The following is a 16912-nucleotide window of genomic DNA, read 5'->3' as shown; positions in this document are numbered from 1 at the left end:
ATGGAAGACAGGATGGACGCGACGAAGATGTCGCGGAAGAAGCAGTCGCACAGCGACAGGATTGACGACCTGGGAGACACGGAACGGACCAATGAACCGCGGAGTCAACTTACGAGAAGCTGTCGTAAGAGGAAGGTTGCGAGTGGAAAGCCACACTCTCTGGCCGCAACAATACCTAGGACTCTTAATCCTGCGTTTATTGGCGGCTCTCACAGTCTGTGCCCTGTAACGGCAAAGTGCAGACCTCACCCTCCTCCAGGTGCGCTCACAACGTTGGACAAACGCTTGAGCGGAGGGAACGCTGGACTCGGCAAGCTGGGAAGAGAACAGAGGAGGCTGGTAACCCAGACTACTCTGAAACGGAGATAACCCGGTAGCAGACGAAGGAAGCGAGTTGTGAGCGTATTCTGCCCAGGGGAGCTGTTCTGCCCAAGACGCAGGGTTTCTGAAAGAAAGGCTGCGTAGTATGCGACCAATCGTCTGATTGGCCCTCTCTGCTTGACCGTTAGACTGGGGATGAAACCCGGAAGAGAGACTGACGGACGCACCAATCAAACGACAGAACTCCCTCCAAAACTGTGACGTGAATTGCGGGCCTCTGTCTGAAACGGCGTCTAACGGGAGGCCATGAATTCTGAACACATTCTCGATGATGATTTGTGCCGTCTCCTTAGCGGAAGGAAGTTTAGCGAGGGGAATGAAATGTGCCGCCTTAGAGAACCTATCGACAACCGTAAGAATCACAGTCTTCCCCGCAGACAAAGGCAGACCGGTAATGAAGTCTAGGGCGATGTGAGACCATGGTCGAGAAGGAATGGGGAGCGGTCTGAGACGACCGGCAGGAGGAGAGTTACCCGACTTAGTCTGCGCGCAGTCCGAACAAGCAGCCACGAAACGGCGCGTGTCACGCTCCTGAGTCGGCCACCAAAAGCGCTGGCGAATAGACGCAAGAGTGCCTCGAACACCGGGATGACCAGCTAACTTGGCAGAGTGAGCCCACTGAAGAACAGCCAGACGAGTGGAAACAGGAACGAAAAGGAGGTTACTAGGACAAGCGCGCGGCGACGCAGTGTGCGTGAGTGCTTGCTTAACCTGTCTTTCAATTCCCCAGACTGTCAACCCGACAACATGCCCATAAGGAAGAATCCCCTCGGGATCAGTAGAAGCCACAGAAGAACTAAACAGACGGGATAAGGCATCAGGCTTGGTGTTTTTGCTACCCGGACGGTAAGAAATCACAAACTCGAAACGAGCGAAAAACAACGCCCAACGAGCTTGACGGGCATTAAGTCGTTTGGCAGAACGGATGTACTCAAGGTTCTTATGGTCTGTCCAAACGACAAAAGGAACGGTCGCTCCCCATGGCGAGCAGCAGACAATCCCAACCACTGTCGCCATTCGCCTAGGGCTAAGCGGATGGCGAGCAGTTCCAGCGGTTACCCACATCATAGTTGCGTTCAGATGGCGACAGGCGATGAGAAAAATAAGCGCAAGGATGAACCTTATCGTCAGACTGGAAGCGCTGGGATAGAATGGCTCCCACGCCTACCTCTGAAGCGTCAACCTCGATAATGAATTGTCTAGTGACGTCAGGAGTAACGAGGATAGGAGCGGACGTAAAACGTTCTTTTAGAAGATCAAAAGCTCCCTGGGCGGAACCGGACCACTTAAAACACGTCTTGACAGAAGTAAGAGCTGTGAGAGGGGCAGCAACTTGACCGAAATTACGAATGAAACGCCGATAGAAATTAGCGAAACCTAAAAGCTCTGCAACTCGACACGTGACCTTGGAACGGGCCAATCACTGACAGCTTGGACCTTAGCGGAATCCATCTGAATGCCTTCAGCGGAAATAACGGAACCGAGAAAAGTAACGGAGGAGACATGAAAAGAGCACTTCTCAGCCTTCACGTAGAGACAATTCTCTAAAAGGCGCTGTAGAACACGTCGAACGTGCTGAACATGAATCTCGAGTGACGGTGAAAAAATCAGGATATCGTCAAGATAGACAAAAACAAAGATGTTCAGCATGTCTCTCAGAACATCATTAACTAATGCCTGAAAAACAGCTGGCGCATTGGCGAGACCAAACGGCAGAACCCGGTACTCAAAATGCCCTAACGGAGTGTTAAACGCCGTTTTCCACTCGTCCCCCTCTCTGATGCGCACGAGATGGTAAGCGTTACGAAGGTCCAACTTAGTAAAGCACCTGGCTCCCTGCAGAATCTCGAAGGCTGATGACATAAGGGGAAGCGGATAACGATTCTTAACCGTTATGTCATTCAGCCCTCGATAATCCACGCAGGGGCGCAGAGTACCGTCCTTTTTCTTAACAAAAAAGAACCCCGCCCCGGCCGGAGAGGAAGAAGGCACTATGGTACCGACGTCAAGAGACACAGATAAATAATCCTCGAGAGCCTTACGTTCGGGAGCCGACAGAGAGTATAGTCTACCCCGAGGGGGAGTGGTCCCCGGAAGGAGATCAATACTACAATCATACGACCGGTGAGGAGGAAGGGAGTTGGCTCGGGACCGACTGAAGACCGTGCGCAGATCATGATATTCCTCCGGCACTCCTGTCAAATCGCCAGGTTCCTCCTGAGAAGTGGGGACAGAAGAAATGGGAGGGATGGCAGACATTAAACACTTCACATGACAAGAAACGTTCCAGGATAGGATAGAATTACTAGACCAATTAATAGAAGGATTATGACATACTAGCCAGGGATGACCCAAAACAACAGGTGTAAAAGGTGAATCAAAAATCAAAAAAGAAATAGTCTCACTGTGGTTACCAGATACTGTGAGAGTTAAAGGTAGTGTCTCAAATCTGATACTGGGAAGATGACTACCATCTAAGGCAAACATGGGCGTAGGCTTGTCTAACTGTCTGAAAGGAATGTCATGTTTCCGAGCCCATGCTTCGTCCATGAAACAACCCTCAGCCCCCGAGTCAATCAAGGCACTGCATGTAGCACCCGAACCGGTCCAGCGTAGATGGACCGACATAGTAGTACAGGATCTAGATGAAGAGACCTGAGTAGTAGCGCTCACCAGTAGCCCTCCGCTTACTGATGAGCTCTGGCCTTTACTGGACATGAATTGACAAAATGTCCATCAAATCCGCAATAGAGGCACAGGCGGTTGGTGATCCTCCGTTCCCTCTCCTTAGTCGAGATGCGAATACCTCCCAGCTGCATGGGCTCAGTCTCTGAGCCAGAGGAGGGAGATGGTTGCGATGCGGAGCAGGGAAACACCGTTGACGCGAGCTCTCTTCCACGAGCTTGGTGACGAAGATCTACCCGTCGTTCTATGCGGATGGCGAGAGCAATCAAAGAGTCCACACTGGAGGGAACCTCCCGAGAGAGAATCTCATCTTTGACCACTGCGTGGAGTCCCTCCAGAAAACGAGCGAGCAGCGCCGGCTCGTTCCAGTCACTAGAGGCAGCAAGAGTGCGAAACTCTATAGAGTAATCCGTTATGGATCGATCACCTTGGCATAGGGAAGCCAGGGCCCTAGAAGCCTCCCTACCAAAAACTGAACGGTCAAAAACCCGAATCATCTCCTCTTTAAAGTTCTGGTAATTGTTTGAACAATCAGCCCTTGCCTCCCAGATAGCTGTGCCCCACTCTCGAGCCCGGCCAGTAAGGAGTGAAATGACGTAAGCAACCCGAGCTCTCTCGCTAGAGTATGTGTTGGGTTGGAGAGAGAACACAATATCACACTGGGTGAGAAAGGAGCGGCACTCCGTGGGCTGCCAGGAGTAGCAAGGTGGGTTATTAACCCTAGGTTCCGGAGGCTCGGCAGGCCAGGAAGTAACAGGTGGCACGAGACGAAGACTCTGGAACTGTCCAGAGAGGTCGGAAACCTGAGCCAGGTTCTCCACGGCATGGCGAGCAGCAGACAATTCCTGCTCGTGTCTGCCGAGCATGGCTCCTTGGATCTCGACGGCAGTGTTACGAACGTCTGTAGTCGCTGGGTCCATTCTTTGGTCGGATCCTTCTGTCATGCAGGTGAATGAGGACCCAAAAGCGACTTGGCGAAAACAGAGTCTTTAATCCAGTAAAGTAATTCTACAAACATAAGACATAATTCCACTCGTAATGACGAGAACAGACTGGAGACTCGATCAAGAACTGCAGGTTGCCTCGGGAAGGCACTTGAACCTAGCAGACTCAGACACCTGCTCTCCACGCAGCATCTGAGGGAAACACGACACGACAGGGCGATACACAGACACAGCACGGTGAACAATAGACAAGGATCCGACAGGACAGGAACGGAAAACAAGGGAAGAAATAGGGACTCTAATCAGGGGAAAAGATAAGGAACAGGTGTGGGAAGACTAAATGATTGATTAGGGGAATAGGAACAGCTGGGAGCAGGAACGGAACGATAGAGAGAAGAGAGAGAGGAAGGGAGAGAGAAAAAGGGGAACGAACCTAAAAAGACCAGCAGGGGGAAAATGAACAGAGGAAAAAGCAAAATGACAAGACAATCTAAGACAAAACATGACAAGTAGAGCTGAGTAAACAGTACCCACCATATGTTGTGTAGACCCAACTACAGGTAACTGCCAAAATAAAGGAAACACCAACATAAATTGTCTTAATAAGGATTTGGACAACCACGAGCTGCCAGAACAGCTTCAGTGCGCCTTGGCATTCATTCTACAAGTGTCTAGATCTCTATTGGAGGGATGGGACACCATTCTTCCACAAGAAATTCCATAATTTGGTGTTTTGTTGATGGTGGTGGAAAACACTGTCTCAGACGTCGCTCCAGAATCCCCCATAAGTGTTCAACTGGGCTGGAATCTGGTGACTGACACACACACACACACTTTAAACCCCCTATGCTCCTAAGACCCCTATTTCAGTTACCTGTATACGCATTAGGATCACTCTTCAGTCTTCATTGTATGGGAAAGAGTTCCCAAGGGAAGTACAGTACAGTAGGCAGTTTATTGGCTGCCTGGACATGGGGCCAACCCAAAATGTGAACATACTGGGTTAAAATATTTGTACAAGTAGTCCTATCCTGTTTTGCGTGCTATGCCTGTTTGACCCAGTATAGCAGCTTTCTGGGCTATGTTTCATCCATTGGAAGATGATTTGAGAGGAGCGGGCAGACAGAGGTGTGGAATGTTTAGGGCCAGTGCCATTGGCTGGCTGGCAGATGATGTGCTGGCATATTGAGCTGCCGATGGCAACACATCATATCTCAGGAGTAGGGCAAGAACATTTCCTGACCATGTGACTTGACCAGGGAAAAGTCTGGGTTGGAGTTATATGTAGGGGCAGGAGTTTAACCTGGTCAGGTCATGCTTTAGGGAAAAACTCCTGTTCCCACTCATGAGGTGCAGAGCAGAGAGATGTGTAATAATATAGAGGAATCAAATCAAATCAAATGTTATTTGTCAAATGCTTCATGAATGACAGGTATAGACTAACAGTGAAATGCTTAATTATGGGTCCTTTCCAACAATGCACGAGGAATAAATACACAGTGAATAACGAACAAGAATAATGAGTTCAAAAAACATGAATATATATAATGAGTAGCAGTACTGGATCGATGTGCAAGGGTACGAGGTAATTGAGGTGGTTACGTTATGTACATATAGGTAGGGGTAAAGTGAATAGACAACAGGATAGATAATAGACAGTAGCAGCAGCGTATGTGTTGAGTGTGAATGTGAGTGTGTGTGAGTATGAATATGTCTGTTGCATCAGTATGCATGTGTGCGCGTGTTATGTTTGTATGGGTGAATGTAGTGTGTGTGTGTGTGTGTGTGTGTGTGTGTGTGTGTGTGTGTGTGTGTGTGTGTGTGTGTGTGTGTGTGTGTGTGTGTGTGTGTGTGTGTGTGTGTGTGTGTGTGTGTGTGTGTGTGTGTGTGTGTGTGTGTGTGTGTGTGTGTGTGGCTCTGGCAGCTCAGGACAGACGGGTGGCTCTGGCAGCTCAGGACAGACGGGCGACTCTGGCAGCTCAGGACAGACGGGCGACTCTGGCAGCTCAGGACAGACGGGCGACTCTGGCAGCTCAGGACAGACGGGCGACTCTGGCAGCTCAGGACAGACGGGCGACTCTGGCAGCTCAGGACAGACGGGCGACTCTGGCAGCTCAGGACAGACGGGCGACTCTGGCAGCTCAGGACAGACGGGCGACTCTGGCAGCTCAGGACAGACGGGCGACTCTGGCAGCTCAGGACAGACGGGAGAACGGGAGACTCTGGCAGCACTGGACAGGAGGGAGCACCTGGAGGAAGGAGACGGAGAGACAGCCTGGTGCGTGGGGCTGCCACCGAAGGCCTGGTATGGAGGAGGCACCGGATAGACCGGACAGTGGAGGCGCACTGGAGGTCTTGAGCACCGAGCCTGCACAACCCTACCTGTCTGGATACTCCCCGTCGCCAGGCCAGTGCGGCGAGGTGGAACAGACCGCACTAGGATGTGTTGGCAAACTGGGGACACCGTGTGTAGGGCTGGTGCCATGTACCCCGACCGGAGGAGACGCACTGGAGACCAGATGCGCTGAGCTGGCTTCATGGCACCTGGCTCGATGCCCACTCTATCCTGGCTGATACGAGGCGCTGCGATGTAACGCACCGGGCTATGCATGCACACCGGGGACACCGTGCGGCTCACGGCAAAACACGGTGCCTGCCCGGTCCACCTCACTCCACGGTAAGCACGGGGAGTTGGCTCACGTCTCCTACCTGACTTAGCCACACTCCCCGTGTGCCCCCACCCAAGAAATGTTTGGGGCTGCCTCTCGTCCCAGCCGCGCTGCCGTGCTGCCTCCTCATACCACCGCCATTCAGCTTTCGCTGCCTCCAGCTCTGCCTTGAGGCGGCGATATTCCCCAGCCTGTGCCCATGGTCCTTCTCCGTCCAGAATCTCCTCCCATGTCCACGAGGCCAGATATTTCTGCTGCTGCCCGATACCATGCTGCTTGGTCCTTGGTTAGTGGGTGATTCTGTAACGTTCGTCGTGGGTGGAAGAAGAGGAGGACCAATGCGCAGCGGGGTAAGTGTCCATATTGTTTTATTGAGAATACTGAACACTGAACAAAAAAGATAAAAAGACAAAATTAACAGTCCTGAACGGTGAAGCAAAACACAGAACAGAAAATAATCACCCACCCCACACAGGTGGGAAAAGGCTACCTAAGTATGATTCTCAATCAGAGACAATGAACGACACCTGCTTCTGATTGAGAACCATACCAGGCCAAACACAAAACCACAACATAGAAAAACTAACATAGACTACCCACCCAACTCACGCCCTGACCATACTAAAACAAAGACATAACAAAATAACGAAGGTCAGAACGTGACAGACACTAACAGCTTACAGACGGTAGGCAATTAAGGTCACAGTTATGAAAACTTAGGACACTAAAGAGGCCTTTCTACTGACTCAGAAAAACACCAAAAGAAAGATGTCAAGGGTCACTGCTCATCTGCGTGAACGTGGCTTAGGCATGCTGCAAAGAGGCATGAGGACTGCAGATGTGGGCAGGGCAATAAATTGCCATGTCCATACAGTGAGACATCTAAGACAGCACTACAGGGAGACAGAACGGACAGCTGATCATCCTCGCAGTGGCAGACCACGTGTAACAACACCTGCACAGGGTCGGTACATCTGAACATCACACCTGCGGGACAGGTACAGGATGGCAGCAACAACTGCCCGAGTTACACCAGGAACGCACAATCCCTCCATCAGACTGTCCGCAATAGGCTGAGAGGCTGGACTAAGGGCTTGTAGGCCTGTTGTAAGGCAGGTCCTCACCGAGGAATCGCAGTTTTGTCTCAACAGGGGTGATGGTCGGATTCGCATTTATCGTCGAAGGACTGAGCGTTACACCGAGGCTTGTACTCTGGAGCAGGATCGATTTGGAGGTGGAGGGTCCGTCATGGTCTGGGGCAGTGTGTCACAACATCATCGGACTGAGCTTGTTGTCATTGCAGGCAATCTCAACACTGTCCGTTACAGGGAAGACATCCTCCTCCCTCACAAATGTCCAGGAACTTGCAGGTGCCTTGGTAGAAGAATGGGGAAACATCTCACAGCAAGAACTGACAAATCTGGTGCAGTCCATGACGAGGAGATGCACTGCAGTACTTAATGCAGCTGGTGGCCACACCAGATACTGATGGTTACTTTTGATTTTGACCACCCTTTGTTCAGGGACACATTATTCCATTTATGTTAGTCAAATGTCTGTGGAATTTGTTCAGTTTATGTCTCAGTTGTTGAATCTTGTTATGTTCATACAAATATTTACAAATGTTAAGTTTGCTGAAAGTAAACGCAGTTGACAGTGAGAGGGCGTTTCTTATTTTGCTGAGTACATACATACACTGAGTGTACAAACCATAAGAAACATCAGTTGTTTCTATGACATAGACTGACCAGGATAATCCAGGTGAAAGCTATGATCTGTTATTGATGTCACCTCTTAAATCCACTCCAATCAGTGTAGATGAAGGGGAGGAGACAGGTTAAAGAAGGATTTTTTAGCCTTGAGACATGGATTGTGTATTTTGTTCAGCAGTCTTGTTTAGCAGTCTTGTCCGTGACTTAGTGAACCTGCTGCTCTCTACTACACACCTTATTGTAGGCTAGTAAAGCAGTGTGGACCTGCTCTCTACTACACACCTTATTGTAGGCTAGTAAAGCAGTGTGGACCTGCTCTCTACTACACACCTTATTGTAGGCTAGTAAAGCAGTGTGGACCTGCTCTCTACTACACACCTTATTGTAGGCTAGTAAAGCAGTGTGGACCTGCTCTCTACTACACACCTTATTGTAGGCTAGTAAAGCAGTGTGGACCTGCTCTCTACTACACACCTTATTGTAGGCTAGTAAAGCAGTGTGGACCTGCTCTCTACTACACACCTTATTGTAGGCTAGTAAAGCAGTGTGGACCTGCTCTCTACTACACACCTTATTGTAGGCTAGTAAAGCAGTGTGGACCTGCTCTCTACTACACACCTTATTGTAGGCTAGTAAAGCAGTGTGGACCTGTGGACCTGCTCTACTACACACCTTATTGTAGGCTAGTAAAGCAGTGTGGACCTGCTCTCTACTACACACCTTATTGTAGGCTAGTAAAGCAGTGTGGACCTGCTCTCTACTTACACACCTTATTGTAGGCTAGTAAAGCAGTGTGGACCTGCTCTCTACTACACACCTTATTGTAGGCTAGTAAAGCAGTGTGGACCTGCTCTCTACTACACACCTTATTGTAGGCTAGTAAAGCAGTGTGGACCTGCTCTCTACTACACACCTTATTGTAGGCTAGTAAAGCAGTGTGGACCTGCTCTCTACTACACACCTTATTGTAGGCTAGTAAAGCAGTGTGGACCTGCTCTCTACTACACACCTTATTGTAGGCTAGTAAAGCAGTGTGGACCTGCTCTCTACTACACACCTTATTGTAGGCTAGTAAAGCAGTGTGGACCTGCTCTCTACTACACACCTTATTGTAGGCTAGTAAAGCAGTGTGGACCTGCTCTCTACTACACACCTTATTGTAGGCTAGTAAAGCAGTGTGGACCTGCTCTCTACTACACACCTTATTGTAGGCTAGTAAAGCAGTGTGGACCTGCTCTCTACTACACACCTTATTGTAGGCTAGTAAAGCAGTGTGGACCTGCTCTCTACTACACACCTTATTGTAGGCTAGTAAAGCAGTGTGGACCTGCTCTCTACTACACACCTTATTGTAGGCTAGTAAAGCAGTGTGGACCTGCTCTCTACTACACACCTTATTGTAGGCTAGTAAAGCAGTGTGGACCTGCTCTCTACTACACACCTTATTGTAGGCTAGTAAAGCAGTGTGGACCTGCTCTCTACTACACACCTTATTGTTGTAGGCTAGTAAAGCAGTGTGGACCTGCTCTCTACTACACACCTTATTGTAGGCTAGTAAAGCAGTGTGGACCTGCTCTCTACTACACACCTTATTGTAGGCTAGTAAAGCAGTGTGGACCTGCTCTCTACTACACACCTTATTGTAGGCTAGTAAAGCAGTGTGGACCTGCTCTCTACTACACACCTTATTGTAGGCTAGTAAAGCAGTGTGGACCTGCTCTCTACTACACACCTTATTGTAGGCTAGTAAAGCAGTGTGGACCTGCTCTCTACTACACACCTTATTGTAGGCTAGTAAAGCAGTGTGGACCTGAACATACATTTGTCCGGTCTCAAACATTGTTACTATAATAATAGTTTGTGCCAGAGCAGTTAAGTGTGCACTGTGCAGACCCTATCATTATGTTAGTCATTGGTCTTTCAGAGTATGGCCTACAAAACGTAGGATCATGGGAGTTTGTTTTTAAAAGAGCCACCTCAAAGCATTTATATTTAGTGTTCTCTGTGTTTTTACCCTACAAAGCTTGCTTTGTTTTCAGCTGCTTCAAATGGGTAACGTGTGTTAAGAATATAATCCCGACTGATTTATTGATTAAATGACACATGTGCACCCTAAACATCTTTATAAGAGAAAGGATGGGCTACAGTTGACCTCGTGTCAAGATCCAGTATCAGGGTGATTTATTTGTGAGACAAATTGAATATGCTTTGGCATGCGTGTGCTGTTGAACTTCAAGCCTCTCTCTCTCTCTCTGAAAAATGCAGACTATTTTGTTTGAAAGCGCTTAAAGATGATTTACCGCGGCAATTTACTTCGCGCCCCCGCCAGTCCTTCACACGTCAATCACACCAACGACTCTCATCAGTTTCGCTACCAGGCCAGGTGCGCCTTGCACCTGGCTGCGCGAATGGCGTGAATGGGGCTTTTCAACTGTTTGATATACGATAACGACACGAGTTGCGGAGGCTATACACAATGAATTGTTTGTGTAGCCTACCTAAACGCACTTTTAACATGAACCATTTGTTAAAATGAGAGGATCAGACATGCATTAAGTAGGCCTAGGCTAGCCTATTCGGATACATTATTTAAAATGATTAAGATTATTTATGATTATTGTTAAAAATGTGGTGATACATCAATTTCACAGTTACAATGTCTGATTATTGTTTATTGGGCTGGTAGGCCTATATTATTATACTTCGGTAATAAACATTGATATCGTAATCCTAATTATCATATTGAGGAATGCATAATAATATGTAGCGCATCTGAAATAATCTGAGATCCCGTCTCTGGTTCTAGGTTAGGGGTTTGTGCCTGGAGGAAACGCAGTATTCAGTGCTGACTGAAGTTTCCTGTCTAACAGACTGGAGCTGTCTCCAGACAAGCCTTTGAGAGGAGAGAGAGAGAGGGAAGGTAAGAAAGAGAGGGTTGAGTGAGGTATGGGCATGGCTGGTGATATCCAAAGTTTCTCAACTAAATTTTCTGCAACAGCTGACAAATCGGGAGCTTGGAAAGTTTAAAAACGTCTTTGGTCACTTTGTAAAGAGCCGAGCTGTAACTGTCAAACCTCTGGAAGCGCTCGGAAAGTTGCACCCGAGACAAAGACTGTTCTGGGGACTGCCCTTAGAGCTCGAACTTACATCTACGCTGCACTGACAGGCGGAGGAACGGCACAGACTGAACTAGTGTCGCCGAAGGGGTTCGCTTTGAAAGGAGAAAAAAACTTATCGGATAAAGTCCTAAATCCACTTTTGCATCGAGAAATGCGCTAAAACTACTCCATGAAGGACTTTATGGAGACGAGAAGAAGAGTTGTGGTGTCTTCGAGACGCGAAAGTTAGATAAGAAGAGAGCAGAAGTGGAGTGGAGATCACCGGAGAGTGAGAGGAGAGTCTACCTGAAAAAGGGGTCAGATAATGAATTAGCGAACACGGAGTGACCTGTGTCCCACTCCCAGCCAAAACTAAGTAAGTGGGATTTGGGAGTTCTTGTCCATCTCCTTGCCTTTTGCTTTCTTATGAATCGAGGCTTAGGGTGAGCATGCATGGACTCGTTAGGTAAACATAATGTGAAGATGCCTCAGTTTAACACAGCTGTGTACACTGGAGGACTTTGTCAACTTCATAAAGGTTTCTAACATATGTAAATGTTTTATAATAGCTTAAGTCATTAAAAGTTTAACATTTCGATTTTATTATCATATCACCTTTGTAGGATGCACATATTTCAGATGCAATTGAGATAATATGCTACTGTAACTGTAAAGCCATCTCAGATGACTAAAAGTGCAGAAGCCCATTGAATAGATATCATTTTGTTGACCATGGTGAAATCAATTATGGCCAAGAAAGTTCTAGAATGATTCCAGATATTCATGACTCATGAGAAAGGAGAAGTGGAGATTTGTGTCATGTGAGAGTACAATACAGGAAATATGAATAGCCTATGTGAATGGCTGATAGGCTGTGCTATATATTGAGCTGTGTCAGAGGCCTTGCGTGTGTGTTGCATGAGGAGTGTGTGTTGCATGAGGAGTGTGAGGGTGCGGAGGCACAGCTGTCCTACAGAGGTGGTCACGAACATGCAGCTGAGCTGGCACTCTCAAATCGCTCGAAGTTGGCTAACTTCTGAACTTTATACATTGGGTAAAGGGTAATTTATGAGATGTAAATACTCAGTAAAAACACTGCATGGTAGTTCGATTTTTTTTGTTTGTTTGGTAGATTTTCTCCTTTTTGTGTTTCCATGCTGAGGGTGCTCTGTTTATTGGTGTGCTGAGCATGATCTATGATTGGTGTGCTGAGCATGATCTATGATTGGTGTGCTGAGCATGATCTATGATTGGTGTGCTGAGCATGATCTATGATTGGTGTGCTGAGCATGATCTATGATTGGTGTGCTGAGCATTATCTATGATTGGTGTGCTATGATTATGATTGTGTGCTGAGCATGATCTATGATTGGTGTGCTGAGCATGATCTATGATTGGTGTGCTGAGCATGATCTATGATTGGTGTGCTGAGCATGATCTATGATTGGTGTGCTGAGCATGATCTATGATTGGTGTGCTGAGCATGATCTATGATTGGTGTGCTGAGCATGATCTATGAATGGTGTGCTGAGCATGATCTATGATTGGTGTGCTGAGCATGATCTATGATTGGTGTGCTGAGCATGATCTATGATTGGTGTGCTGAGCATGATCTATGATTGGTGTGCTGAGCATGATCTATGAATGGTGTGCTGAGCATGATCTATGAATGGTGTGCTGAGCATGAACTATGATTGGTGTGCCGAGCATGATCTACTGTTTTTGTCTTGTAACACAAGAGACAAAACGTTCCATCTGAGAGTGGATATAGGTTTTCTGACTATATCTCCATTTAAATGTCTCAGGCTTGACTCCTGTTCCCCCAGCCCCAGTGAGCCAATGGATGTGGAGAGGGGCCCTCCTGTCAGCTCACCTGAGCCCCCTAATGATGGGGACCCATGTCCCCCCACGGACAACACAGTCCCCACCCCCAGTCCAACCCTCACACCCACCACAGGTGAGTGATCTGTAGTGTCATTTACAGTACTCCAGGTCTAAGGGAAGGTAATGTCACTGCACGATGCTAAGCTTCTTTGAAAACTGCCATCCTGTACATAAGGACAGAGCAGGAAATAAGGAGGCCCCATTCAAATACTATAAACATGTATCCTTCCTTGGAGTCTGAAAGAGAAGAGGACGCCACATCAGATAACTGAGATGCATTGTCAATTGTGCAGTACTACATGCACATGCAATGTTTGCCTGTGTGTTTGTGATTGTGTGTGTGTGATGAGTTGGAACATGCCTGTCTAAGTGGAGGGGGGACGTGATTACCATCAACAGTGATTGTCTGGGTGTTGAAAGGTCTCTGCTATGGTTTGGAGTGCGGTTGTGTGTGAGCTTAACGAAGACAGGTAGATGAGCGGCATGTGAGAGTGTGGTTGTGTGCGTGTATGCATGTGCATGTGTGTGTATATGGCATTCATTGACGTGAGAGAGAGAAAAAGAGAGAGGGAGAGAGAAAAAGAGAGCGAGAAAGAGATACATACAATCACAAGAAGACTGAGAATAATCCCTGTCAGAGTGAGGGGCTGGTGTGTGTATACTGTATCTGTGTGTGTATGTATTACACAGTCCTATGTGGCTCACTCAGTAGAGCATGGCACTTGCAATGCCAGGGTTGTGGGTTCGATTCCCATGGGGGACAAGTATGAAAATGCATGTACTGTAAGTCGCTCTGGATAAGAGAATTTGGCGACTGCTAAATTACGTGTAAATGTATTATGTGTGTTTAGTAATGAGAGAGAAGGCTTCTTCACTCATGTGATCCCTGAAAGGGGGATGGTTGTGTGTGTTGCCCTAAGTAATGTCTTAGTGGAGTAGACATAGAGACAGTCTGTACAGTAGGTGAAGATTCTCTCTACCTTCCAGGACACCTAACTAAGCTCACAGTCAAACCAACAGTAAGAATACTGTGCACACGTGTTGTGAGATGCAGCATTATGGGTGATATAAGGGACAGGCCTGAGAGCCTGGAATTCCAAACCCAGGAATAGGTCACCTGGGAATTTTGGGAATGGCAGTTCTCGTTGTCTTCTGAAGCGTGACAAAGAGTCTGATTGGTCATGGTGAGATTCATTGACGGGTGTGTGTCTATGTTTTTATTGGCTAGAATTGTCTTCATTTGTTTCATCTCTATTTGCATCCAAAGTCTCCAGGAAGTCCTGGTAAGAGTACAGAGCTGTTTAAGATAGAGGGAGGTGTGGTTAGGAGTTAGGGAAGTGAAATGGGATGTCAAGTGGTTTGTTGCCATGGGAACCCGCCACAAAAATCCTCTGTGGTGGGAGGAGACTTCTACAGGGCAAGTCTCGACCCAGAACATTAGGATCTAGATTTTAGAAGAACACAATAACATACGAACATGTGGATGCATGTGTGTCTGTCTACCACCCACATGCACAAGCGCACACACCACACCACACACCTCCGAAGCTTTGTGACTAATCATAAGAAATGTAAGTAGGCCAGCATTTCCCAAACTATGGGTCACGACACTATGTGGGGTCGCCTGATTTGAAAATGGGGTCATGAGTGAGAATCAAATATCGAATACAAGTTGTGCTCGGTTCATAGACCCTTGTTACGTCGGAAACCTCAGGTAGCCGCTAGAAGCAGTTGTAATAAACAGAGTGGTTTCTGTTTTCTTCCTACAAATGTCGCTCTATCTTTTGAACGGTTAAGCTACACAATATTATGACCCCATCACTGAAAGATAAGACTCGCAGGAACTGAGAAAAAAAATACGAAATAAAAATTTGGCCACAAAGAAAAAGTCTGTCTTCTGTTTCCCTCAAGCTGCGTAGTTCATTAGAACAGAGAGGACCAGACACTAAATCAGACGAGGGCTAAAAGAGCATCATCAATGATGATGTTCTGTTCTACACAGAAAAAGGGGGTGGGTTGATTTGGGAGGATGGGTATGAGTTTAGGTGGTTGAGGAAGAGGAGGGGATGAGAGTGGGGAATGAGGACTGGTTTCACTGCCACAGAGGGTAACAAGAACCTGCTTTCATCACTTACCTGCCTCCCACACCCTCCCAGAATACCAGACCAGCACTGGGCCCATATCAGAAGAGGAGATCACACACACACACATGGTCCATTGAGTTCTGCTACCTGAGTTGGTACCACAGGGATGTGTGTTTGTGTGTCGAGAGTGGTTCTGACTTCTTATTTGGTTTAGCTTCATCAGCAGCAGTGCTGTGCTCTGCCCAAAATGTATTTTCTCTCTGTGTGCATCTACCCAGAGGTCTGATGGCACAGGAGGTAATGTGCTTGCCCTGTACAGGTAACTGCATGATTTCTAGTTCAAGGCCTGCTATCCTGCTATTCCCCAGCTACTCCCCCTCTATCACTACATACCCGGGAATGTTGATAGAACTCTCTCTCTCACTATCCCATTCTAAATACAACCAACTGTATCCTCTCTCTCTCTCTCTTCCCCCCCCATTCCACCTCTATCTGTATTTTTCTCCTCTCTATAGCTCTTAAAACCGTGTGTGTGATGTGTAATTTGCTTTCTTTCACTGATGGAAAAAATGTTGGTGCAGTTTGAGGCATTTTTACGACAAAGTTGAACTATGAAAAAACATGGGAATTTTATTTTCCCAACCTCTCCAACTCTGATACACATTTGGCTCTCACTGAACTGGCCTACTGTAGCTGCTGGCCTAGAGAATGCAGGAAAGCACGGATACAGAGTCTGTACTGCTCCTTAACCATGGCTGGTCCTTGGAGTGAAGATAATCTAGACATTGTTCTCCCCTACTGGAACTCTCGGGTTGACTCTTCCATTTCTATGGTTTGATGCTTTGCAGATGGTGGTCTTCATGTTCAGTGCTTTGCGGAGGGTGTCTGCAGTGTGTTTAGAGGAGGGATGTCATACGTTCAGAATGCCGCACAGACGGGTCTAGAACGTGCAGTTAAATGCAGTTTGAGAGCATTTTTAAACTCTCTAAATGGTTAAATGAGAGAGAAATAGATGTCTTTTGTGAGTGGGCAACATACTATCATCTTAAACTGTTTAATGATTTGGGCATATTAAATCATGTTATGTTGGGATAATATCCCTAATGTGGTCAGTTTGTGTTACAACCTTACACAAGCTTGCACATCCTTTTGACTTCAGGCTTCAGATCTGTGATGTTAATATATACGTGTATAGTCATCCTGATGAACTGAGTCACCGTATCCGTGTATTCATCAATGTTATTCTGAGGCTACTGGGAACATATCTGACACACACACACATGTAATAAGTAATGTAATAAGACAAAAACATTCTGGCCTAATAAAAAAAACAAAATACTGCAAAGTTGCTCAGGAGCTAGAAGCAGAGCTGCCATATCTGTCAGCACCATGGTAACCATTTAGAGCTGTGTTGATGTTGACTGTGGCAGTGGAGGTAGTGTCTATGTTAGATGC

At 47.2% G+C, this 16912-nt stretch overlaps 1 protein-coding gene across 4 annotated transcripts in view; it reads left to right on the top strand.

Moving 5' to 3' along the window:
- The first annotated feature begins 11269 nt into the window (after positions 1 to 11269).
- Positions 11270 to 16912, top strand: part of mdfi (MyoD family inhibitor) — a 52397-nt gene continuing 46754 nt past the window's right edge. For 3 of the 4 annotated variants that reach the window (XR_006838115.1, XR_006838114.1, XM_046342492.1), the window contains exons 1-2: positions 11271 to 11865; positions 13295 to 13446. Coding sequence is in view for 2 of the 4 variants with exons in the window: in XM_046342492.1 (XP_046198448.1) it covers positions 13329 to 13446 (118 nt within the window). In the remaining 2 variants the exon portion in view is untranslated. Of the gene's footprint in view, positions 11866 to 13294; positions 13447 to 16912 lie in introns of all 4 variants that reach the window. The other variant, XM_046342493.1, reaches the window with a different exon arrangement.

Source organism: Oncorhynchus gorbuscha, linkage group LG03 (genome assembly GCF_021184085.1).
Source record: "Oncorhynchus gorbuscha isolate QuinsamMale2020 ecotype Even-year linkage group LG03, OgorEven_v1.0, whole genome shotgun sequence".
Lineage (NCBI taxonomy): Eukaryota > Metazoa > Chordata > Actinopteri > Salmoniformes > Salmonidae > Oncorhynchus > Oncorhynchus gorbuscha.
The sequence above is the reverse complement of the archived record's forward strand: the minus strand, read 5'-3'. Positions and strand labels throughout refer to the sequence as shown.